The sequence below is a fragment of the Populus nigra genome, chromosome 17 (genome assembly GCF_951802175.1).
Source record: "Populus nigra chromosome 17, ddPopNigr1.1, whole genome shotgun sequence".
NCBI classification, from domain to species: Eukaryota; Viridiplantae; Streptophyta; class Magnoliopsida; order Malpighiales; family Salicaceae; genus Populus; species Populus nigra.
This window is the reverse complement of record NC_084868.1, coordinates 12,194,678-12,222,007: the sequence shown is the minus strand read 5'-3', so window position 1 is coordinate 12,222,007 and position 27,330 is coordinate 12,194,678. Positions and strand designations below refer to the sequence as shown.

Sequence of the window (27,330 nt, the reverse complement as noted above, 5' to 3'; positions counted from 1 at the left end):
AATATAAAAATATTATACTAAAATTGGTCGGAAAAACATTAAAAAAAAATTAACCTTGATAAAAACGTAATTTACAATAGATAAATTTTTCATCAAGAAATTAACCCTAGATATATTTATAACTTTTGGTATATTTTAAGGAATAAAAGACTTGCATGTGATATTTGAGGACTATTTAACTCTTTGTTTGGTTTAATTCCTACTATTTAACTCTGGCGGTATATTTATGTTAATTTTTTGTTTTCATATATAATGACTCTCTGCAAAACTTTATTATTGTAACTGCAGAAACAATAAAAGAGGGAGGCTGATTGAGCCATACCTCACATCCATAAACACTTAAAGCAAATCTAGCTAAAGAATGAGCAAACATATTGCCAGGGATATGTTAAAAGACTTTGCCTTCGACATAAATGTATTGAAATTCTTCTAAAATATGTAGGAATAGAGGGCACAATGCATTCCTTACAAGCTATTTAATTAATTAATTTATATCTTTGCTCTTCTTTCATGTTGCGTGTGAGTGATAGTTTGAGCCTTGAAAATTGTTATAGCCGAATTGCCCGCTTGTAGAGCTGGGTTTTTCTCATTTAGTGGTTTCCACGCTAATGAGATATATACTTGTCATTTCTTCGAGAGTTACCATCATATTGTTCATGAATAATTAAATGGATGTAAGGGCTCATCTTTTTTTCTATTAAGTATCAATGAAGCTCGGCGTTGAAATGAAAACGATACATGCATCTTACCAACTTCATGAATGGATATATATATATATCTTAATATAGAAATTGGAGTTGGTATGGGTTACCCAATAAACAAGTTTTTGAAGCTAATTAATTCTTGATAAAACCTATATATATATATATATATATATATATATATATTCGGGGTCTCTATCAAATAAAGACTTTCTAAATCACATATCCCTCAATGCAAAAATTGATAGGAAAATAATACAAATACCATTGAATGAGGTTTTATAATATTGATTTTATATTAGTTTTTAACATAACAAGTTTTTTTTAGACTTAAATTTGCACAAACTCATTATTATTTTATTTTTTTAAAATTTAATTAGAAAAAATAAAAATAATAAAATTTAAACTCCATTTGATCACAAAAGTTATAATATCATGTAAAGTAACTTTTTTAGAATAAAAACTGAAATGGTTAGCTTAAACCTAGTAAATAACTTTATTAATTCAACTCTAATAAAAATATCGGGTGACGTAAAGTGACAAGTACATAAATAATTTAGTTCAAAAGTTTCAAACAATTGAAACCTATCTTTGGTGGCGGCTGAATGCACTGTGTGAATGGAAAACAATTTTTTTTTTTTTGTAGAATATCCGTGCAATAATGGGTTGGCATTAGGATGAAATGTGTTATTTATTACCCTGTGTTTTTTATTAATTAAAAATATATTAAAATAATATTTTTTATTTTTTATTTAAAATCATTTAAAATTACATAAAAAAACATTGATCTTTTGTATTACAACCTACTTTTCAAAGTATCTTTTACTTAAAAAATAATTTATTATATTTTTATTTTTAACATCAACATATTAAAATCATTTAAAAATACCTAAAAAAATTAATCTTTTTTCTTACAACTTGTTTTTAAAATTGCTTTTGACTTGAAAGATCATTACAAAAACAAATACTCACGAAATCTCCCTCCCTTGTCTCAATGACATGACAAATCTAGTCTATTTTCTTAATATTTTCAATTCAATTTCTACAAATAAAAAAGTAGATTAATTTTTTGCCGGCAAAAGTTTTTGGTTATACATTTAACCTTTCCAATTAACGATGGAAAAGATGACCTTCCTCCCCCTAGCTAATATGCAAAAGTAGTATGTTCACTTTAATTTCTAATTATAATGTATTGTCTGACATGGTTAAGTTTGTCTCTACCTACCTTAAAGAAAAGAAGTTTTTTGGCTCCCATGGACTTCAATCTTAGATCTTTCCTGATGGTGTGGATGTTATTTTTGCCGCCATGGATAACCACCCGATTCTTCGCTGGAGGCCCTTTTTTTTATATATATAAATAAAGTTGTTGGTATATGTTGCTTTCTATAGGTTATTTCTTGCAGCAATTAATTACTCTATCCAGCATTGAATGATTCAAACTAACTATATATTTTTCGTATTATATTTTTGGTGTGACAGTGACTGGAAAGATGCTATCATTTATTGTTTGACTTCCAATACTCATATGTTTCCTCCTAGCATTTAAAGAGTTGAATTTTTTTCTTGAAATTCTTAGGTTCCATCTTAGGGGAAACAAATGCCATATTAACTAGACGTTGTGATATTGAGATTTGGATAAAAAGGAAAAAAAAAAAGTTAATTTGTCAATTGTTTGGTGCCTTCCGTGAGCATGATGCCTTTTGCAATGATAGTAATGCCCTTAACCTCTCTCTTATCTACGTGAAGATAATAAGGATTTAATAGAATAACACAATCTTTGTACATTGTAAAAGTAAATAATTTAATTCTTATTTTCTTAAAATTACTCATTTTATCAATTACAAAAAAAAGTAATCATTTTCTAATTTATTTATTTATTTAGTTTCACAAATTCAATAATTAGTTGTGATTATGGATATAATATTTTTTTATTATTATTTCTAGTTAAGAGTGAATGGGAACATTGATGAATTTTAGAAGTATAAATAAAGTTTACCTAAAATATCTTCAACAATCTAAAAAGCATTTGTTTTACATAAAATATTTGACAAACAAAAAAAATATTTGTTGATATTTAGTAAACAATAAAATAAAAAATATAATTGTAGTAAAATGATAATGATATATTATGATAATAAGGTAGTGATGGTGATGGTTAAGAGGTGAGGGCAGGCTAGGAGTGACGGTTGTGACGGTGGCATGATGATGGTGGAATGGTGGCAATTGTGAAGATAGACTGCCTTAATCAGCAAGATTTGCAAGAAAACCAAGTCTAAGCAAAAACTGATTGAAACGCTAGAACCATGCTTGGGGGCATGTTTCATACTATAAAGATCTCATTATAAGCAACAAAAATAAGGGGAAATTCAGGATCAATATATCCAAGAGGTTGTTCCGTGTAGATTGCCTCTTTAAGTAAACCATGTAGAAAAGCATTTTTAATATCAAGTTGATGAAAATCTTAATTATGAATAGCAACAAGTGTCAAGATAATTCTAATAGTGGCAGGACAAACAATTAGAGTGAATGTTTCGTTAAAGTCAATTAATGTCATGTTTTTTAGAGAAACACTAGGCCACAAGACGAGATTTGTGATGTTCTATAGAACCATCTACTTAAAGCTTCGTCTTAAAAATCTACTAACAACCAACAAAATTATGCTTACTTAGACGAGAAACTAAACGTTATGTGTTATTCTACTTGAGAGCAGCAATTTCATAATCCATAGCAAAAAGCCATTCGGGATGCTTGATGGTCAACTTAAATCCACGAGGTTCCTTAACTGTAAGATGTACATGAAACCACAATGAATGAATAATGTGAGGCTTAACAATATCGTTCTTAGCACAAGTAACCATAGGGTGACTAGTGACTAGTGGTTAATGGTTAGTGGTAGACGAGAAGAAGAAAAAAGAATTACATAGTTGATCTAAACCAGAGTAAATTATGACTTTTGCCTAGTTAACAACCAAAACAAAGTTTAGAATCAATCATTTAATTATCATAAACTAAAATAGCACTATGTTTATTTAAAAAGGAAACAATACAAAAAGAGGGATGTCCTAATCATGCATGCCAAGTAATGGATGAAGCATGAAGATTACATGTAAACAGACTAGATAAAAAAAACTTGCATGGCCACAGTAAAAAAACATATAGCATGTTCTTACATCGATCTATTCCCACCACCATTCTTGTTACTAGGTCTTGTAAGAAAAAACCAGAGGGAGAAAAAATGACTAAGCAATTGTTCTCGAGAATAAATTTGCTAATTGACAAAAGATTTTTTTGTAAGGCTATGCACAATGAGAACATTAGATAAAGGTACATGATGAGAAACAACAATAAATTTGATTTCTCCTATTCAAGAAATAGACATGGAATTACATTATCGACATACACCCTTTGATTACCAGTATAAAGAACGAAACTGTCAAAGGCATTAACAACATTTGTCACATGTGAAGTAGCCCCAGTGTCAGTATACCATTCAGAATTAGTAGATGGATCAACTGGGGTAGCAGCAAAGGCTTCAATTAAGCCATCCCTTTGGCTTTCTTTAATAACTTGCTAAGTTTTCGACACTTTTTGGCAGTGTACCTCATTTTGTTACACCACTAAAAAGTAACAACAAAAGATCTAGAAAAATTTTCATAAGTGGATGAAGAGATGATATACTTTGGACAGCCGGAATGACACTAAAAAAGAAACCTCGTTGTGTAAGAAAAGTAGATTGAGAGGATGAATCACCATGAAGAGATCAAGAGAAAAGCTCATGGCTAAAAGCTTGTGGTACCAAGTTGGCAAAGGAAGGCTTCGATAATTGTGATAATATTGAGGTTGAAAAAAATTTATAATCAAATCCAAGACCATAAAGAAACCAATATACTTTATCTGTGTCATCAACAAGTTTGCCAATTACACTAAGTTGATCACAAAAGGAGCAAAAGGGACGAGCATATTCAACAACACCATGAGAGACTCATTGCATCAGCTGGAGTTTGTCTCTCAATTAAATTTTTCGGGTCTTAGAACTGTATGAAAAAAAAGGCTTCAAGAGTTAGCCAAGCATCACAAGTAGTAGAGCAATCAACAATTTCAGCCATACATTTCTTAGTGACAAAGGCATAAAAAAAGTTGAGTATAATATGATCTTATGCGTGCTATTTTATGTAAGAAAGATTTGGTATTAGATCAATACCTTGGTAAATCTGAATAGAAGATACTAGAAAAGATCCATCTAAATAGATTATCAGATCCTGACTTTCAAGTAAAGGAACGAGTTGACAACACCACAAGAGGTAATTTGTAGGAGTGAGTTTGATGGTCTCCATATGAACCATCGAATTGAGTGAAATTTGCTTAGTAGAAAATTTAGCCATGATATCTTGCAAGAATTTCAAACCAACTTTAATATCATGTAAAGGTAATGTCACACTAATATGTTGTGTAGAGATCTTTATTTAAAGTGACATCATATATATGATATCTGTACAATAAAAAACATAGAAATATATATACAAAGTAAATGAATAGCTACAATTATGTAGAGTATCACTAATATTTTAGTCACAATGAGTCAAATTTGTTGCTAATAGCAATAATAACAATGGTGGAGTGATGAAGTGGTAATGATGGGATGATAACAATCACATGAAGATGGTGATGGTGATGTTGGCATTGGCATTTATGATGATAGAGGGTGATTGAAATTATTTGATAATATTATGAATGAATTATTTTTTATAAAATATTTTAAGAGAATCAAATACAAAAAAAAAAATTATTATATAAAATATTTTACTAAAAACATCCTCTTAATTAAAACTAAACACCATCAATACTGAATCATTGAATTTTCCTGTTGCCTTCAATATTTCCAGAATTATTTGAATTAAATCATGAAAGGGTAAAAATGATTAATCTTAGTGAGTTGTTTCATAACATGTATAAGAGCTAAAATCCATTGTCTATCCAACTTATAATTTAATCGTATTTTTATTAAAACAAGACAGAACTAAAATCATACTACGTGCTAGCCAAAGTTTTTAATTCTCTCTGGCATTGAATAAGATGTACTGACTTCCTTCCTAATTAAGAACTAAGCAGTCTTTTCTCTCCTTCAAAAAACAAGTTCGGATCAAGTCAAACAATCCCACCATATCAATTGAAACCATAAAAAAATCAAGAAGTAGGTAAGTCGAACAACCCCACCATAACAATTGAAACCATAAAAAAAATATCCTTTTTTGTTTCTGATATTGAAGATCCCATGAACAAGTACCGGGACAATTAAAAATTATAATGTCAAAAGATTGGGAAGAACAGTGGTTGTTTGATTTTGATTCGAAAATAAATACTCGCCTTGTAGTCATTGCATTGCATGTTTTTATAAGTAGCCTTACGTGGATGATGATAATTGAATATATAAATATATATATATATATATATATATATATATATATATATATATATATATATATATATATATATATATATCATTACAGCTGCAATTGGCAATTAATATATAGTTAGAGCCTCCGAACATGTCAAAGATGACGAGGAAACATTGAAGGATATCCATCACCAGTGTAGCTCTTGTCCTGCTGGTGACAGCAGTTCTATGTATTAATTTTAAAAAAAAAATACAATAGCATCCAAGTTGGTATGTGGTTGGTGCATATATGATTTTCTTTTATATTATTTTTTTTATGTAAAGGACATGTTCTTCTTTTTTTTTTGAAACTAATTTTTTTGAGAACTAGGGTTTTAAAGTAGTTTTATATTAAATTGATGATAAAAATTATTCTTCTTTTATGGTGACATTTGTGTTATAGTATACATCTACAAACTAAAATATAAGAAACAAAAAAGTGTTAATTTAACTTTCTATTATTTAGGATAATAGCTTCGAATTAGATTTTGAAATTTTATTTTGTTAAAGAATCAATTTAATCTAAAAATTTAAATTATTAAGTAAGGTCTTATATATTAATTTATATTATTCTTTAACATATTTATACAGGTTTTGATCTATCTAAATGTTCAAATAATGTGTTGAGATGGTCTAATGCTTAAGATTAGCATTTTTTTGTTATTCCTTTATTTTTTTTATATAATTTTTTTTAATTAGTTTGTCATTTTATTTTTTTGGATAATTAGTTTGTCATTTACTTAGTTTTTAATTAGTTTGTCATTTTATTTATGGCACTGGCTATATCTTAATAATATTCTCCCTCGATTACTATAAGAAAAAACAAAAAAGTGTTGATGATCTCTTAATTTGCTTTTGTTTATTGAGAAATTCAACTACCAAACTTCTACAAAAATGAAACCAAAATGTCATCTTCGATTTATGTTACTTAATGAGTAGAATTGATTTGTGTATAAGGTTTCTTCGATATGGGATTTGTCTCTATTTTTTTAAAGGAATAAATTCCAAAATCTTTCATTCAGGTTTGAATGTCTCCCAATTATCTCTCAAAAAAATCATTTTTCCCCCCAATTTCCATCCGTACATTTCAAAGTTAAATCAAATGATTTCTTCTATTATCACTGCTAGAAATAAAAGAAAGAAAGAAAGTCGCATCCTACAAAACTTACCCTCAAGTTTTTATGGAAGAAATTTGTAATTAATTCTACCAAAATGATTCATGAAGCCAATATAAATAATTGGCCGGAAGGTAAATTGATGCATTTAGAAATCTAATCTTATAATTAATCTCTTTTCGATTTCAAGCTAATGATTAAGTTTCTAAAATTCGATACTGGAAAAACCAAGGCATTGCTAGTTAAATCCCGAGCATTCAAGGAGTTTAACAGCGAACTTGTGGAGTTTTCGGTTAGCACAAATCCAAGTGCTAGAAGAACTTCTTCGACCTATCCTTTGGTTTCCTCTTGAAACTGTCGAGCTGATCACTATTTTAGCTCGTATTGAATAGGGACTAATAAATGAGGATGAAGAGCCTTCCCGGCCTGAGCTTCCAGGAAGAAACGTGATGATGAGACTTCTTCCAACCTCTCTAGCTAGGGATCCTCTGCTCAGAATAATTCTTGGCTTATGACTATTTGATTTGTAATGGATTTTGGAAGGCATATGTTTAAACTTAACTATTTTTTAATTGATGTTGTTAATTATTATTCTTATAATAATCGAAGTGATACTATTAATTGTAAAAGTTTACAGATACATGGACTGAAGTAAAAAACAATCATTCCTTTACCCTTCACCTAACTGATAAAACACCCTAAAAATAAAAACACACATCTACCTTTCTCCCTTCACCCGCACTGAACCAACCGAACTAGACCCACCAGCCCGAACCATCAAGCCACCACATCATCAAACCGACGCCCAAAAACCAGCTGAGAACCCAATTAAGACCAGCGCCACCACCCATCAACACCCTATATCTCCACAGCTACCAAGAGGACACGACATGCACTGTCATCACCAAAAACCTCTAGCTCTTTCGCCTCCAAAAAAACAGCAACCAATGAGCAAATCAGCCCCACATTGCCCACCATCCACCATCGCCACTGTCAAACATTTTTACTATTTTTAATATTGTTAATATTAAGTTCTTAATTTACACTATTAATTTTGAGTTGTGCTATCTTCTTAGCTGATATTTTGATTACATTTTGACTTTCTGGGTGCCGATTAAATTTGTTGTAACACTGTTACTGACTATGAAAAGAGTTTTAGGCCATGTTTGTTTCCCGGAATTCATTTTCCGGGAAACCAGTTTCCAAACTTTCCTGTGTTTGTTTGCCATTAGAAAAGTTGGTCAACGGAAAACACTTTCCGGTCAACGGAAAACACTTTCCGGTCAACGGAAACACTTTTCGGTCAACGGAAAACACTTTCCAGTCAAAGAAAAATTTGGTTTGATTTCTAGGAAAGTGTTTTTCCTTTTGGCTGTGTTTGTTTTCCGGAAAGTGGTTTCCGGGAAACCACTTTCCAAACTTTCTTGTGTTTGTTTGCTATTGGAAAAGTTGGTCAACGGAAAACACTTTCCAGTCAAAGGAAAATTTGGCTTGGTTTTCAGGAAAGTGTTTTCCTGAAAAATTTGAGCGGAAAACACTTTCCGGAAGTTGTGAAAAATTTAGAAATGTCATTATTTGCTAATTATATCAAATTTAATCCTCAAACTTTTGATTGTTTTATATAATTTGTTTTGAATATTTATTTTTTAATTTCATCTCTTAAAATTTAATTTTTATATTAATTTTGGTCCTTATTTTTATAATTGCTATTTGCTTTTTTCTTATCATTTTTTTATTGAAATTTTTTATCTATCAAATTTGGTCCTCATTCTTTTGATTTTTACTTATTTTATTTGAAATAATTTATAAAATGTTAATTATTATTATTTTAATTTCTTCACCTTTCATTTTTTTTAATTTTTTAGATTTGATCTCTATTATTTTGATTATTATTTATTTTATTTGAGATAATTTATGAAATTATATTTTTTTTTCAATTTCATTCTCATTCAACTTTTTAATTTGTAAGATTTGTTCCTCATTATTTTAATAAACTTGAAAAAATAAAATATTAATAAGTTATTTTCCAGCTCATTTTCCATAACATAACCAAACACTGGAAAGTGTTTTCCAACTTATTTTCCATTACACTACCAAACATCGGAAAATACTTTCCCGGAATTCACTTTCCCGGAATTCACTTTCCCCGGAATTCACTTTCCAAAAGGAAACTACTTTCCTGCAAACAAACGGGGCCTTAGAATGTACTTTTCACAACGACAATGACCTTTCAATAACGTTTAAATAATATAATTTTTTAAAATGCCTAGGACCTATGCATGGTCTGAGGCTTAAGCAAATAGTTCGTTGGAGGTCGTTACTAGGGCTTACGTATGGCCTTGGGCTTAAGCAAACAGTTCGTTGTGGGTCGAGCCTAGGGCTTAAGCAAATAGTTTGTTAGGCCATGCCTAAGGCTTACACATTACCTATTGCTTAAGCAAATAGTTCGTTCATTATGCCCAGGGCTTATTCATTGTTTGGGCTTCTAGTAAATGCTTCCTGGACATTTAAACTATGTCTAGGGTTCAATCGTTGCCTAGGACTTCAGAATATTATTGTTTGTTTAGGGCAAGAAGTCCCAACAAGAGTTCTCTTTGTACTTTGGTTTCAACTCTACGAAGAACAACGTCTTTTCAAGGTGCTGACTCTATAATCTTCCTCCTGGAAAAACTTTAACAGATTCTAAGCATTCCACGCTCTTGACAAAATTTTCCGGTCTAGCGAAGAAAATTTGTATGTTCCTGGTCGGATTTCCAACTACACAACGTATAGGCCTCACCGGACTGGATCTAGCTTTCCTTGTTTTCAGGTTCGAATGCCCTCACCTTGCTGTTGTAGAACCACTCAACACCCTTGTTAATCAAATTCCTTATACACTCTGATCGTGCCCTCTTTTTATCAAATGGATCTAGATTGAATCGCAATTCTTCCCCTTTCTCACTCTCATTGAACATACAAATCCTGACAGAAGGGATTCCCATCTCTCCTCACGTCTGAACATCAGAGCAAAGGGTGACTCACGGCTAGTAGAGTTTTTGGGGATCGTATTGTATTTTTTCATTTGACAAAATCAACTGAAGCAAATTACTTACAAGGTTTGTACAATATACAAACACCACAATACAAACAAAAACAAACTATTAAAAGTTCCAGCTCTTGTAAATAACATCATATCTAGGAAACCTTCGATAGCTCTTCTTCCCAATCCTTTTAGCTTTAACTTTCTTCCTCAAACCTGCCAAAATTTGATTGGGGATGAGCCACAGAAGTCAATCGAATTTCAATATTTAATCCTCAATAAAAATCTTTGAATTTCGAGTTATCGAACTGCCTCCCATTATCTGCTATGAGAATCAAAGGGCATTCGAACCTACAAATGATGTTCTTCCAAGCGAATTCTCTTGCACTTAGCTCCGTAATTGCAGCCACTACTTCTACTTCAGTCCATTTTGTAAAGTAATCAACAACCACGTTATAACCTTTCTCTGCCTAGAAGCTACAAGGAAAGGGACTAAAATGTACAGCCCTTTTAAGCTAACGGGCACCGACTGCTCACATCGTCAGTTCTCTGGTTGAAAAAGAACTTTTCTAAGCGATGTTGACTCTTTAAACTTTTTTTTACAATTCATTATGACGATGTGAACAGACAGGCACCTGATTATTGGAAGAATGATGGTGCGGTATAGTATCAAAAACAAAATGTAAAACAAAAAATTTAAGAATAAAAAAAAAATTAAGAGAATGGTATATTTTTATTAAGTGTTTCTTTTCAAGTTCTCTTAATTTTATTTTATTTTTTTTGCTGCTCAATAATACTAAATTACAAGATTTTTTATAAATATAAAATCTTAAATAATTAAGAAATTAAATTAATATAAAAAAATCTTAATCTGAACTATTCTTATAACTAAATTAATTAATTTATTTATTTATTTAATCTAACTAGTGGACTGATTCTTCTTAAAAAAAAACTAGATATTAAATCTCCAAGCATATTCTACAAACAAAATCTCCAAGCATGTTAAACAAAAATCCCTACCATCCCATCTAGAATCACCTCAGCTCCACGTCCCTCTCGGTTTAACGACCTATAGATGAATAAGTTGCAAATCAGGATCAGAATGTCTTCTCCATCTTAAAATCTTAAACATTCTTCTGCAACGAAATTTGCTAAAACTTGAGCTTTCATCATTGATCTTGTCTGACAGAACAAATCAAACTCTCCGAGCTCAATAGCCCAGCAAACCAGTTTGCCTGCTAACTCTGGCTTTTACAACAGTTCTTTCATGTGATATATAGTTAGGTAATACAACAATAGGATGAGCCACAAAATAAGGTTTAACCTACGAGCCGCAGTTATCAAAGCCAGCCTTATTACTTGTAACCTGTTGTACCTTTGTTCTACATGCTCACACAATAAACTGGCATTTCTTCCAAGTGTTCTTTTCTCAACAACACCGCACTCCTTGCATGATCTGATGAAGAGAGGTATATATATGAACAATGTTTCGTCTTGCAACGACCTGGATGAAATCGAGGGACATGTCAAATACTCCTTCAATCTTCTAAAAGCCTCGTCACACTCATCATCCCACATCAGGAAATTAATGCCCTGAAGCTTATTTAGTTTTATTATAATATAATTTCTGAATGCTTGATATGTTCAGATAAAAATGTTATTCTTGGATAAGGTGGAAATAGCCAATGAGTCTTTTTGTATTTGTTGGACTCGGATCTGTAAAGATCTAATTCGGCTATTTATTTTGTTGGGCTTAGAGCATCAAACGACCGTGTCTGAGCTTTATTCTTTCACTTTATGGGTCCTGGCCAGCTCCTGCTATCATTTTGTTAGGAGAGTAATTGAAGGGGGGACGGGGGAGAAACACAAACAGTCACGGGACCAGGAGGAACACGCGAAAACTATAAATAGCCTCGATCTGTGGTAGCTAACAATGTCTGCCATAGGTCTGAGAACTCGATTTCCAGTTGTTTCTGTGCAATCAGGGATGAGCCGAAGAAGAGATGATTGATCATCCATCAGTTGTCAAGATATCAATGGAAAAGAAGAAGAAGAAGAAGCTGCCAGTTTCTATTGAGTGTTTTTGTTTCAATCCAATCAGAAAAATCGAATTCAACAACAAGATCATTAAGAGATGAAAGATCACATATATAATATTCTTTCGCCGGAGCAATGTAAGGTGAAATACCCTGAGCTTTTTTATGACGATAAACTGACCTTTTGGAGAAGTTCTACACAAGCCTGGCTAAATTTGACAAGCATTAGGTCGTCATCTTCTTCCCTTTAACTAAGCATTACTTGTATTTTAGGACAACTAGATAAATTTGATCTGCACATGCTATTTCCTTGGTTCCTCTGATGCTCTCAGTTACTGGCTAATTTTACACTGGTAGGTAAGTTGTGTGGGCTCTGTACTTGGAACAGTTCTCCCTGATTGTCTTTCTTTTACCAGGCATCGCCTTCTTTTACCTTATTCCATTCCAAACACATGATGAGTGTGCTGTCGAGGCTACTGTGTGTAACTAGGAGGACTGTCTCATTCTCCTTTGGTCTTACAATTTCTTGAAGTTTAAGGATTCAAATAATAGCTTATTATTTGCTTCATTTGCCTAGAGCTTTCTCTATTGTTTATTGACATTGAAATCAAGATTTAATGCGTTAGAAGTAGAGAAGGATGACTCTTTGTCTACAATATAAAATGTTTGTGATTAGGAAGAGAGAATTCGTAATTAAAAAAAATAAAAATAAAAACACACAATTGGGTCACTGTTCTTGACAAGACCAAACCATTTTTTCTTTGCTCATTCCTCTCTTCTTTTTGCCTCTCTTTCATCTCCAAATCAGTCCTCTCTTTCATCCCTATCCTCTCCATCGCCACCCACTGACCCAGGCATCTCCTTCGGCTCAGGATCTTTCCCTCCCTCCCACACAAACCTCGGTTCAAGATTCAACGTGGCCATGAAATCAAGCTCGGGCTCTCAAACAGATGGTTGGCTCAAAAAGAAAGGTGTGAAACTCCTTCAATCTCTCTCTTCTAGTGTATGAATTTATTTTGTAAATTAGGTTTATGGTTATGGGAGAGGTGTGGTTCTGTTGATTGATGAGGAATTCCTTTTGACTTAAAGAAGTTGGGTTTGGGATCAAATACTGATAGCATTCTAAAATTTCTACAGTGGAGATCAAGATCAGTCGTCCCACTCACTGGAACAAGGACACTAGTGAATGGATTAGTAAAGGGGTTGAGACTGAACACAACTGTTCCTTACAGAACCTCGTTCCAGGGAAAACAGGTCAGTTAATCCTCATCATGAGCGCATAATTTCAGATTAATGTTTTTAAGAAAGATGTAAGGACTAATCCATGGGATCATACCTTTATACATATTTTTCGCAGGTTGCTGGGTGGACACAAGTATATGGTGATATATTATCTTTTGCAACCATTAGAGGAGCATCACATGGAGCTCCATTTTCACAGCCAAAGAGGTCTATTGTGTTGTTTAATGCATTCTTGGAAGGAAAGCAACTACCACAAGCCCTATAATTTACTGAGCAAGTTCATAAATAAATTAATTTCATATCAATTTGTCAACTGTCAAAACACTAATTCATTAGTACCAGTAGAACCATTGATGAGGGCATAACTATTGATGTGTTGCAAGATTTTCACCTGGCATAACCAGTCCTGCTTTCAGTCAAGATTTTCACTTCCCAATTTGTGCTGCAATCAATATCCTTGCCAAATTAAAAATCTAAAAATCTGCATTATAGTACCAATAGAACCATTGATGAGGGCATAATTATATTGAAAAGGGGTCTAGGTCATCGGGTTACCAGTAGAACGAATTGTTTTATGTTTAAGCACCAATCTCTACGTCCTAACAACTATTATCGGAGCCCGAGTTTGCCAACAAGTCTTAACCCAATAGTCCACGAGAGGGCTGTCTCTGCTTCCGATCCAGGGCCTGTTATGTGAGGGGCGATTGTTGGAGTTATCCCACCTCGGTTGTGTAGGGGTCGAGTTTTGATGAAGCTCCGCAAGCTAAAGAATTAATCACGTGGGAGTTAGCAATGGAGACAAATGGACAAGATGGCTACTGCAAAGTTTTTTGGCTGCCAAGTTCAAGATGGTTGCAGAGTAGGTGGCTAGAAATGTTTAAAATGAAGTGTCAAAGATGGTTGCAATCACTATGGTTGATGTAAAGTTGGTGGCGCTATCATCGTTGACTGAAAATGGGGAGGCTTGCTCCACCATTTTTAGCTATAAATAGAGGGCTTGTGAGGGCAAAAATTAGCAGCAGCAGTAGAAATAGCAAGCTTAGTAGCAGCAGAGAAAAAGAGAGATGTGAGGCAAAATTACACAAGTGTTGGAAGTAGAGTGAGAGGTGTTTCTCCTCCTCTATTATTGTAGTGAAAATAGTTATTCCATGGATATAGACAATCACCGAACCACATAAATACAGTATGTTCTGTTTGTGGGCATCAATCACAGTTCCTAACATGTTCAAGTGTCAAGGCTAACAGGTACTCCTGCGATGCCATTTGCTTTCTTATTGAAATAATGTAATTCCATTCATTGCTTTATCAAAATTGGGGCACAAAATGAAAGGTTTACATTGCATTTTCTACCCTCGGAGTTCATTTTGATCAAGTCGACCATTCTATCTCTGTTGTTATGTAACAAATAAACCTAGTCGGAGAAGAAAGTGACCTCATGTGTCACCTGACTAGCTTGTAATACCCATTAAGCCCATGATGTGTCCAAATGGAGGCAGATGATTTGGCAAGAGAAAATCTTAGAACTGATGCAACAAAGTTCTAGCTTTTTTTTATCCTCCTGTGAATTCAACTCTGCTAAAGAAACAGGCTCCCATTTCAATGTCCTTCACTTCTCTTTTAATATAGTAATACGTGGTAGCTTAGGCATTTCTTTGATGGAATTTACAATCTATCTTCTATTGCATAGAGCTGCATTTGGAGGCTTCTTGTTGTTTGCTTTGTCCTTGTTCTATCAACTCTTTCATATTTCCATTTTTTAATTGATAGATGCATAGTTGCATGTTGCAGGGCAGATGGTACAGTTTCCCTCTTCCAGGTAGCTGACTTCCCATTTTACAAAATGATTTATTTCTCCAATGCGGCACCCTCTTGCTCTTACATGACATCCGTGTGACATCATATCCTCAGTCTCCGTGCCATGCAGGGGAAACCACGTCGTATCCATGAATTTAACTTGGCAGGAGTCTGCACATTTGTCTGCCTAAAATAAAATCTAACAAAATAAAATAGATATATCTAACCCATCAATTCTATTTAATTCAATAATAAAATTTCATACAAAGTATATAATAAGGATATTGTCCCTATTTCTTTGTTGAGTTGAGATAGAAGGCTTTGCTTCTCAGCTATGAACATTGATGGACTACTAACATCTTCTAAGTTTCATGACAACATCAATACCGTATAATTTTTTTCCTAAAAAAACACTCAATGCTTTTAATTAAAAGGAGAAAAATATGAGTAATAATTGAATTATTCATCGACACGCTGTATCGATCTTAAAAATGATCAAAATTATTCGATCAGGTAATGCCAACAACCACTTGATGCAATGGCGATTTTATGCTGTATGATCCTAGCTAGCTATATTCTCAAATTCTACAATCGAGAACCCTAGCTACATGTGATGATGAGAGTCGATGTTAGGAACAACTTAATTATCTTCCAGATTTTTAATGCAAATATACGTGTTATATGTCTCTGTGTGTGTGAGAGAGAGAGAGAGCCAAAGCTAGTAAAGCAAAGACTACGGGGAGAAATAATAAAGGAGACCTTGAAGAAGAACAGAATTATTCAGACAGCTTGACTGGTTATGATATTTAAGCTGATCACCTTAAACCTAAGTTAAGGTTAGCCCTACAACAAAGATCATGACTAATGATCGTCTTCAATAGAAGAAATCCATCTTTGATATGATCTGCAAGTGATCCCACGATCTCTTATGTGCGATGCTTATTTGATATGGTAGACAAACATTGAGGGTAATAATTAGTGCAAACCAGCAAAATATTTGCAAAGGAAATAAGTATTTAATTACATTGATAGTAACTAATTCAATCTTCATAATTAATTAATTAATTAATATATCCTAGATAAAAACATCAATGCCATACCCACTCCAAAACCAGGGGAGTTGTATAAACAACATGAATGTTTCACTTTTCATTTCCCATGTTATAATGGAAGCCTTTAGATTAAACTTTAAGAAATTTCACTTGGATTTTACACTTTTCTGATTAACGCGTAATTCAATCAAAATATAATTTGATTTTCTCATAAAAAAATTATTAAAATAATATCATTTTAAATTATTTTAAATTAAAATAATAATTTTTATTAACTTATATTAAACTATCATATTAACAATATCTAAATGACGTGGGAGAATATTTTTTCTTTACATATAAAGCATTGTGGATTACAACAGTAATCCATCCACAGTGCATTCCTTTTTTTTTGTTTTTTTTAAATTACTGTAACTTTCCTCACATATTACTGTGGATTGCTACAGTGTTTTTTTCCACATGGTTTTTTTCTGTTTTGTTATGTTTTTTTCTAAAATTGTCTTCGTTAATTTTATTTTTAAAATATTAAGCTGGTTAAGAATTGCAATTACAAGTAAATACAAGTTTTTCCTCATAAAACACTATGGATTGATACATTTTTCCTCACATGATTTTTTTTTCCAGTTTCTTTTATGTTTTCATTTTTTGTAATATTTTTTTCCAAAATTATCTTCGTCGCTTTTATTTTTTTAATATTGAGTTGGTTAGAATTTAACTTTGTAATAAAGCTTAATCATGTGGGGAAAGCACTGTAACTTTCCATACAAAACATTGTAGATTGCTACAGTGGCTCTCCACATGGTTTTTTTTCTTATAATTTTTTTCAAAATTATCTTTGTCAATTTTATTTTTTTAATATTGAGCTGTTTGAGAATTACAATTACAAATAAGGCTAAATCATGTGGGGAAGTATTGTAGCTTTCATCACAAAACATTGTGAATTGCTATAGTGTTTCCAACATGATTCCTTCCCCCCCCCCCTTATTTTTTTGTTATTTTCTTTCTAAAATTGTCTCTTTCGATTTTTTTTATAATATTTAGCTAATTAAGAATTTAGCTTTGTAATTTTTTTCTTTAAAACACTATGAATTGTTGCAGTGTTTTCCCATATGATTTTTTTAAAAATTATCTTTGTCGATTTTTTTTTAATATTGAGTTGGTTAAGAATTATAATTACAATAAATCTAAATCATATGGGGAAAGCGTTGTAGTTTTTCTCAAAAAGCACTATTGTTTGCTACAGTATTTCTTTAAATGATTTTTTATTTTATTTTATTTTATTGAGGAAATCACTGTAGTTTTTCTCACAAAATATTATCAATTGCTACAACGTTTTTTCTCATGGGTTTTTTTCTTTCCAAAATTATCTTTGTTGGGTTTTTTTTTAATATTAAGCTGGTAGAGAATTTAGCTTTGTAATTTTTTTTTCTTTTTATTAACAGTAAAGCTAAATGATGTGATGAAAGCACTGTATATTTCCTCACAAACCACTGTAAATTGCTACAAATCATTTTGTTCAGTCTCTAAGTTTTTGATCACCAACACAATCTTTTTTTCCGTCATGAAATATTTGCTCCATCATACCTTTAGTTTCTATTACTTATCTATCGCTGGTTCACAATTATAACACTATCAAGTGCGTTTGTTTTATAAGCTCGCGGCAGCGCGCAGGCATGTCATCTCATCTATATTCTAGATCTTGAATTGAATTGCGGATAAGATTGGGTTTGATTACTCTAATGACATGTGATAAAAAAAAAATTAGTGGCAATTGAGAATCTTGTAATTAAGGTCCCTTTGTTTTTATAATTGTAAAGTGTTTTTTATTTTAAATTATTTTTTAAATATTTTTAGATCCTTTTATATATTAATATCAAAAATAAATTTTAAAATATAAAATATATTATTTTAATATATTTTTAAATAAAAAATACTTTAATAAAATAATAAAACTAGTAGTTTTCTTTGATCAACACGAGCCAGTATGAGGGCCCTATCAAGCAAGGGTCATCATAAATTTTCAGGATTGATGCTCTTTGTCACAACACCATTTTCCATCATTCAATGAGGCCCAACCTTTCTTTTTTGGTGCCAGCAAAATAATGCCCCATGGCCTTAAAGCATATGAAATGAAATAGACAATCATGAGGTCATTAGGCTATGGGACAAGATTCAATTCGGAACAAAAGGACTTTGTTTGTTTCGACGAAATTATTTTCCATCAAAAGTTTTTACCAAGGAGAAGCTGAGGTTTGGTTTGTTGGTTATTTTAATTTAATTCAATTCATTATGAATAATGCGAAACGTTAAGAAAAAAGACAATAAAAAAATTAAAAATATACATAATATATTTGATTAGTGAAACCTGCAACTATATTTTATAATATTCTCTGAAGGTTTTTTCTTGATATTTAATATTTTTTTAGAAAGTAACTATCAACATAAAATGAAGTTAAAACCGGGAAATAAAATCGAATAAAAAAAAAGCATTGTCAAAAGGAGACTTGGGAAAGATTAGGTTTCGTTTGTTTATATGATAGATGCATCCAAGTAGATTTTATGACTGGGATTTAATATTTTTTTGCTATATATATATAATACAAAGATGAGCATGAATTATTATCATTTTCAGTATATTATAAACAAATTTATTACTATTAGTTTCTTTAAATTTTAGTACCTTTAAGTCTCATATAAATTATGGTTGTTAACATGTTTTTATTTGGTAATTATATATAAAAAAACCTTCAAAATCAAAATGTTTCATCAAGTGGTACTACCAACATCAACCAATGCTTCAACTTCAAAGATTAACTCAGAATCAACCACTACATGATTTGTCATGAATAATAAAGGTAAACAACCTCAAATCCTTACATCAAGGAAAAATATTAATGATGGAAAAAAAACACACAAATTTGGAATCACTTTACAAAACTTGATGGTGATTCTAAAACCCGTAAAGCTAAATGTAATTATTGCGGAAAATATTATGCATGTTATACTATTTTAATGGCACAAGTAATATGTAGAGTCATTTAAAAATATACAAAAAGTTTTAGTAGTAAAACCTAAGATAGAGAAGGGTGAATTAGAAGATCAAAATATGATAACTCTAAAGGCAATAGATTATAATTATGATGAATGTAGACAAGCACTAGCAAAGATAGTTATAATTAATGAGTTGCCTTTTAATTTTGTAGAGGGTCAAGGATTTAGATTGTTTACTAGGACCATTCAACTTAGATTTGGCATTCCTTCTCGTTTCATTGTTATGAGAGATTGTTTGAAACTTTATATTGAAGAGAAGAAAAGATTGAAGACAGCTCTTAAGGGTCAACGATTATGCTTAATAACAAATACACGAATATCAATCCAAAATATTAACTTTAACAGCTCGTTGGATTGATAATGAGTGGAATTTGCATAAAATAATTCTAAAGTTTTGTTAAGTTTCCAATCATACGGGTGAGATAATTGGTCAAATTATTGAGAATTGTATGTTAGAGTGGGAGATTGATAAAGTTTTGACTATTATAGTAGAGAATGCAAGCTCTAATAATGTGACTATTTTATTTTTGAAGAATGTAATGAAAGATTAGCAAACTAATATATTGTTAAATGAGCATTTGCATGTTAGATGTTGTGCACACATTGCGAACCTCATTGTGCATGATGGATTGAAAAAGATTATTCTAATTGTTAAGTTTCGAAATGCAATTAAATTTGTGAGATCTTCACCTTCTAGGCAACTTACATTTAAAAAGTGTGGAGAAAAGTTGCATATAGAGTGTAAGAAATCATTATGTTTAGATGTTGTAACTCGATGAAATTCAGCTTATCTTATGTTAGAAGCTGCTGAAAAGTTTGAAAAAGTGTTTACGAGGTTAAGTGAAAGTGAACCTAGTTATATGAGTTACTTTTTGGAGGTTGATTCAAAGGGAAATAAAAAAACATAAGGACACCTAGTTTAAAGAATTGAGAAAATGCTAGAACTTTGGTGAAGTTCTTCGAGATCTTTTACATGGCTACATTAAGATTTTTTGACTCATTACAAGTCATATCAAATTGTTTCTATAATGAATTGATTTATATGCATACAAACTTGTTGTAATTGTGTAAAAGTAGAGATAATCTTTTAAATGGAATGGTGATGAATATGATGTTAAAGTTTGAGAAGTATTAAGGTTGCGAAGTAAATCAAAAAAATTTATTGTAAGTGGCTAATATTTTAGATCCGCGTTTCAAGTTGAAATATATGAAATTTTGTTTTGATGACTTGCATGATTATGACAAAGAATAATTGCAAACAAATAAGGTGAAAGATATTTTGGTGATTTTGCATGGGCTTTATTTGAAAGCTGATAAAGTGGTGGATAATAATAAGCATAAACAAGATGTTAATGTTATTGATGATACGGACATAGATGCTTACACTTTGATTTAATTTAAAAGGCATTTATAGGAGTAGGATAGTGTGGAAAATAGAAATAATGTTGTGATGTATTTGGTTGATGGTTACGAGGATCTTAATGATGATAAGTTAAATATTTTAGGTTGGTGGAAGAATAATACTTCAAAATATAAGAAAATTTTAAAGGTTGCACAACATATTCTAGCTATTCCTATATCCATAGTAGCTTTTGAATCAGCCTTTAACACAGGCGATCATATACTCGATCAATTTTGAAATTCTCTATCTCCAGCAACAATTCAAGCATCCATTTTTTTCAAAACTGGTTGCATTATGTATCAATTCCATCTGATATTAGAATCTTGATGAATGATTTTGAAACCTTCGAAAACCTTGAGTCGAGTAATTTTTCTTTTAAACTTACACCTTTTATTTTATTATTTAATTAACGCGTTTTCAATCTAACATGTCTAATTTTTTATCTTGTAGAATTTGATGGAAAGTTACATCTAGCAACAAATGATAATTAATTCAAAAATTAGGGCATTTATTGAAAACATATGGTAAAAATACTATTTTTATTTTTATATCTTCTAATTTAATTTATCATGTTATAATTCTAGATTTTGAATTTCAGGTTTTGATGTCAATAGTATTAAGAAATCAAAATGCAATGTTCTTGATATGTTTCTTGATTGGGATGATGTGCACAATAAAATTTATTTTTTTGGCATGAAGTGTTTTATGACAAGGTTATTTGTTGTTTTGTTTTAAGCCCCTTTGACAACAATACTTTGTTTGAATTTTAACTTGGTTTCTGTTATTTAAATTCTTCTACAAAAAGAGTCTTGCCCACTCAAACAAAACAGAAAAAAATATTAGAATGGCTTACAGTATATTAAACATAAAATTGACACTAATAATTTAATATAAATAAAAATTTAGTGGCAAGACAATTTAATAAACACAAAATTGGCACTAATAATTTAATATAAATGAATATTTAGTGGTAAAAAAATTAAATATATTATGGAATCTTATAACAAAATTAGACAATATTAACATCAATTATAAGCTCATCATAAAGTCCAAAAAAAAATATAGATTTTTTTTGTTTTTAACATAAAATAACTGAACTGAACCGAACTAAAACCGGTCAGTTGAAATCCATTTCGATTCGGTTGTGGTTGAATTATTTTTATAAAATTTTAATTTAATTATTTTTATAGGTAAAAACCAAATCAAACCAAATAAAAAATAATCATTATTATTACATATTTTTTATATAAAAAAAAAAACAGGCACTTGTTTAGCAAATCATGGAGCGGCCCTATTACATGACTGATTTGTGCAACGAACAAAAGTAAGAAAACAGGTAGGGTAAACAGACACACAACAGAAGTGAAAGAGAGGAATGTCAATATTAAAAAAGCAAGTTTTATATGGGCTCTATGAGCATCATTGGCGAGGAGAAATTTAATGTAGCAGTTATTTTCCAATTATGATAGGAGCAGGACTTTGACCAAGGGGGAAAAGGGCATCATGATTAAAGAAAAACACTGGAAAAAAAAAAACAATATATATTTGCTTGCATAGCAATCCATTCTTTGCCCTAATCATGTCCGCATGTACTCATAGCCACATTGTTCATTTGAAGGATTTTTTTGTTGTTGGTTTTTTTTTAGTTTAACATGGGAATTCAGATTAATTTACATGTACCTCGACTAATCCTACAAGTTTTAAAGTTAATGATCATGTAAGTTTTTAGTAGTCATTATATAAGCAACCATGATGCTCAAATAAAATAAAAAAAAAATCTTTTTATTCTAAATTTTTATCAATACACCACCACTGATTACATCTTTACTTCTTGTCATATAAGGTGATGCCACCCCGTTATCATTTTGCTCAAAACCCAGCTCAATCCTTCAGTCTTTGAGAAGTGGTGGGTCTAAATTTATGATTTTTTCCCCTTCTTTTTCCTTTCTTTTGAAGAAAAGACTGTAAATCAATCAAATCAGAAATAAATGCTTGTAAGAAAAATTAAAACTAGAAGGGTCCCCATGACGTATTTATTGTGTTGTGAAATGTACTCGTGTGCTTCATCTACTGATTATGCATTTGGTGTATACCACCCTAGGGTCCATAAGCTTAGTTTGCATGTTCTAGCCAAAATACGAACATCAAAATAAATTTTGGATGGGAGATCCATGATCAGGACGCCGTCCTTACATTTGAAAGGGTTTTTTTTTCCTGAGCTCATATGTATATGCTTGCAATTGTACCTAGCTAGACATGTACGGATCTTAATTTTAAGATTTTATGGCTTTTTTTGAAAACAGGACTATTGATCAAGGAAAGATTTTAATTAAGATGTGTGCAGTGAATTAACTGACATTATTTCAAATAACTAGCCAATCCCTTATTTATTTCATTTCCTCCATCCTTTTATTTTAAAAGTCATTAAATTTGGCCCGGTCCAATTTATAACCTAAACCAAGATACAGGTTATAAATTAAATGAGGTGACTCAAATTAATTAAAACACCATGGTTTTCATTAGATGGATTTCTGCAACACAACTAGTTCTTTATTAGTTCTTCTATACAAACAATTAAGTATTATTCTAAAATAAGGCAGTTTTTTTTTATTGTGCAAACTTTTACCGTTAATTTGTAAAATTTTATGTTTTTTTAATTTGATTCTCCAATTTTTTCTAGCAATTTAGTTCTAATTGAAAAAAATTAATTTTAATTTCTTATGAAAATATGAGATTAAAAAAAAAAGAGACCAAAATGAAAAAAAACCAAGCATGGGTGACATGTTATAAGTTTTGTAAAAGATGCACTTTAATTCTTAAATTTTAAAAATCACTCAAATTATATAATTTCAGCACCTCAATATTTTTTTAATTTAATTTTGATATAAAAATTTATTTTTGTTATTTTTTATCCAAGATTAAAAGACGAGAGAGGGTGGTTTTATTTTTAGGTATCTTTGATGACTTTTCATTTATTTATTTACACATATAATTCTTAATTTATTTGGTTGTATGTATGTATAAAAATTTTAATTTGAATTTAAATTTTTTAAACTACAAAAACATATTAAAAAAACTTGCATGTATAATATTTTCATAAAAAATAAAAATATCTGACAGGTCACATAACTGGGAGTAACAAAAAGGTGATCGATGAAACTAGAAAAGATTTATTTATTTATTTTTCTTAGTGAGATTTACAAGGTATCAATAAATTAAAAATATGACATCAAGAGTCATGGGTCACCTTTTTATTTGAGTGAAAAAATATATCTAGTTCTTTTCAGTTAAAATTTAAAAGTTGATAAAAATATATATTTTCATTTTAAAAAAAAGTGATCACTATATGCATTCTGATATTCACCGACCTCGCACATCTTTATATCCTACTACCTCTACTGTCTTAATCATTATAAAAATAATAATTTAATAGTATATATGCGTTTTATTATTGTAAAGATTTTGGTATATACTTGAAGGATGACATTGTAAAGAATTTGGTATATACTCAGGATCAGTCTAGAGCTAAATAAATTTTAAATTCAATTAGGTAATGGCTTGTACTTTTTTTTATCAAATCATGTAGCCATGAATTAATTATGTCATTGACTAAGTTTTATTCCTCTTCTTTTGACTTTATTGAGTTTATTATTGGCTTGAAGTTCCAAACGAGTATATATTAGAACTTTATTTATTTATTGATTTATTTGTGTAGTTTTTGTCTTTATATTAATATATATTTTATAATCTCGAAGTATTAATATAAAAATAAAAAAAATATTTTAATATATTTTAAAATAAAAAATACTTTTAAAAAATAATTTATATCCCATTACCAATACCAAACTCTCGATTTTAAAAAGATTTTTTTATATATTGTTTTGGATAATTAGTCACTATTGAAGACAACAATGAAACTACTAGGAGTTGAATACATGATTTTGATTTCAATGTTATTAATCTTTTTATTGATACCAATCCAAGCATTCAATGTTATTTAAACTGTTTTTCCAAAAAAAAAAACCATTAGATTTAAACATATATATCTGGAAGATAGATTTATTAAATGCATAAGATATATCTAAACTTGATTTCAAATAGAATAATCGATGAAATTAGCATGACTAATTATGCTATGATTTTGTGGGAAGGCAAGTAGATAGCTTCGGGGCGATACGTAACCTAATGTTGAAATTAAGGATATTCTCACATCCAAGTAGGCCCGAAGGAAAATAAAAGTCCAAGAAAATGATTATATGTAATGACTCTCAAGGATAGACAGCTAAAGACTGGAGGAGGAGACATTGGGAAAGCTTTCACTTTCAGGTTAGGAAATTGAACCTCTCTTTCTCGTTCTCTTTCTCTTTCTCTTTCCCTCTCAGATCTTTACCTTCTGCTACCTGCACAGCTTTTCTCAGCGGAAATTGGGCTCTGAAATCGGTAAGCAAAAACAAGTTGCCAATAAAACCCTCTTGAGTCTTGGGTTTGAAAACCTATACTATTTCTAGTATTTTAAGACCAGGCAGCAAATCCTATGCATTTTGACCCTCACCACCCTACATTGACTTGCCTCTTCTTCAAACCCCTACTAGGCTTCTAAACAAACAACCAAAAAGTTGATATGATATTAGGACCGTCCCCAAAAAAGAGCATAAGAAAAGGAGGGTAATCCCCATCTCCAGTCACCTCTCACAGCGAGCTCCTGCTTAAAGTACTGCTTCATCACCTCCAGCTTTTGAAGGAGAGACAAAAGACAGCTCTAGTTTATGTTCCATTTCCATGCCATGATCAATTGGGTTACAAGGAAGAAAGAAATGGGGGTTCTAAGAAGAGAGCTGGCTTGCTTATATCTTCTTCTTCTGTTGATAATGTCACCGTTAGAGACTCCATGTTATGCTGTTGGGTATGGAAAGTTTAGTAGCTTCAGAGGTGGTTCTAGTTTTGAGCTGAAGAACAATCCTGCCAAGTCTAATAATATCGGTGGCCTGAAAGGAAACGCAGATAAAGATGGTAATGAAATTTTTGGTGCTGAGAAGAGGAAAGTCTATACAGGACCAAATCCTCTACACAACAGATAAGTTATTATTACAGCTAGTCGTCACCAAGCTTGAATTCCGTTTCAGTTATAAGATTTTTTTGTTCTGTTTTCTTTCTTCTGCTTTCCTTCCTTTTCTGAACATTTTGAAGCTTTTGCTGGAAATCTCCACAGTAAATGTTTCAAGTAGTCTTACAGATGTATATGAGAGTTTAGGGTATGATATTTTGGTTGAGGAAATATACTTATATTTGTTAAAATTATAAAAGAAGAAATTAATACTCCTTGCAAATATTACTCATGAAGCATCAATGGAGTTGTTGGTGTCGTAAATTCTGACCTGCTTTCCAGATTTGCTGCGACTTGGCTTGTGGCCATTAGTGCTGTTTGTTGCTTCTGCTGAAAAGGGAAAGGAACCGTGTTGCGGTGGTCTAATACTATACTTTACACTGTTTCAGATTACTAGGTATCTTAGATTTAGCACGTCTTTAAAAGAGAAATTTGTGTGCGCTCTAGGCACTAAGCAATACAGGGTTTGCTCGTGCATGACCATGCACATGTATGCAAGTGTATGTATGTATGTATGTATGTATAATGTATGCATGCACAAAAGAACTGTGCTCCAGGACTTGGCATGGGAAGGTGGATCCTAATGTACAGTACAAACATTAATGACTCATGCCATGCCTGCACCAATGGCCATTTCTTTGAATTATTTCATCTTGGCTGGATCAAACGCAGAGGAAATGGCAGGACTGTGAGCCTTAAATTCCTTTGGAATTTTTATCAGAGATAGTTAATCATAGAGTACAAGTGGTAGGATAGAAACGTATACAACCATCCACTCACCTTCAATTTCTGTCTTGAGTAATTATGTAGCAGACCCCACCTAGTTTTGGTGTTGATTCACCCTATGCCAGCCTTATGTCCACTATGTAATGGAGATTTTACCCTTTTATAAACATAAACAATCTTTCTTCCTGCGGGCTACAGCATTCTTGCTTCCCTGCATAGTGTTACAAAAATCTCTCCCGTTTCTTGAATTTTTTTTCTAAGAAAATCTAACCCATTTCCATTCCTGTTTAGCTTATTTCATGTGTAATGTTTTGTAATTTCCTCCAATTTTCAAGCCCTATTCAATCCAGTTGTTTATTCAATATGCGTACACATAATACACAAACTACTAAAACTGATTCATTGCAGATGAAAATTGTACTTCTAGCAGGATCATTGCAGTAGGGCTATGAAAAAGATTTAGAGATAATCTCATTCACTAATCTTTTCATAGTGGAAAGATGAAGAATTTTACCATTACATCAAAGCTTTAGGCCTGATTCCCTACAACAATATAGTAATACTAATCATAATGCAAAGTGATTTAGTTGGTGCAACTTTGCAAGATTCCCATTCACAGTTACAGCAAAAAGGGGGAGCAAAAAAGTAAAAAAA

At 31.3% G+C, this 27,330-nt stretch overlaps 1 protein-coding gene and 1 long non-coding RNA gene across 2 annotated transcripts; both read left to right on the top strand.

The window, feature by feature from the left end:
• Positions 1–12,904: 12,904 nt before the first annotated feature.
• Positions 12,905–13,983, top strand: LOC133677088 (serine carboxypeptidase-like 45). Its single transcript, XM_062098925.1, has 3 exons — positions 12,905–13,276; positions 13,443–13,559; positions 13,663–13,983. The coding sequence occupies exons 1-3, from the start codon at positions 13,256–13,258 to the stop codon at positions 13,810–13,812; spliced, it is 288 nt and encodes a 95-aa protein (XP_061954909.1). The 5' UTR covers positions 12,905–13,255; the 3' UTR covers positions 13,813–13,983.
• An 11,085-nt stretch (positions 13,984–25,068) lies between these two features.
• LOC133677706 (uncharacterized) lies at positions 25,069–26,593 on the top strand. Its single transcript, XR_009835821.1, has 2 exons — positions 25,069–25,172; positions 25,255–26,593. It is a non-coding gene; the product is annotated as an uncharacterized LOC133677706 (long non-coding RNA).
• Positions 26,594–27,330: the final 737 nt, after the last annotated feature.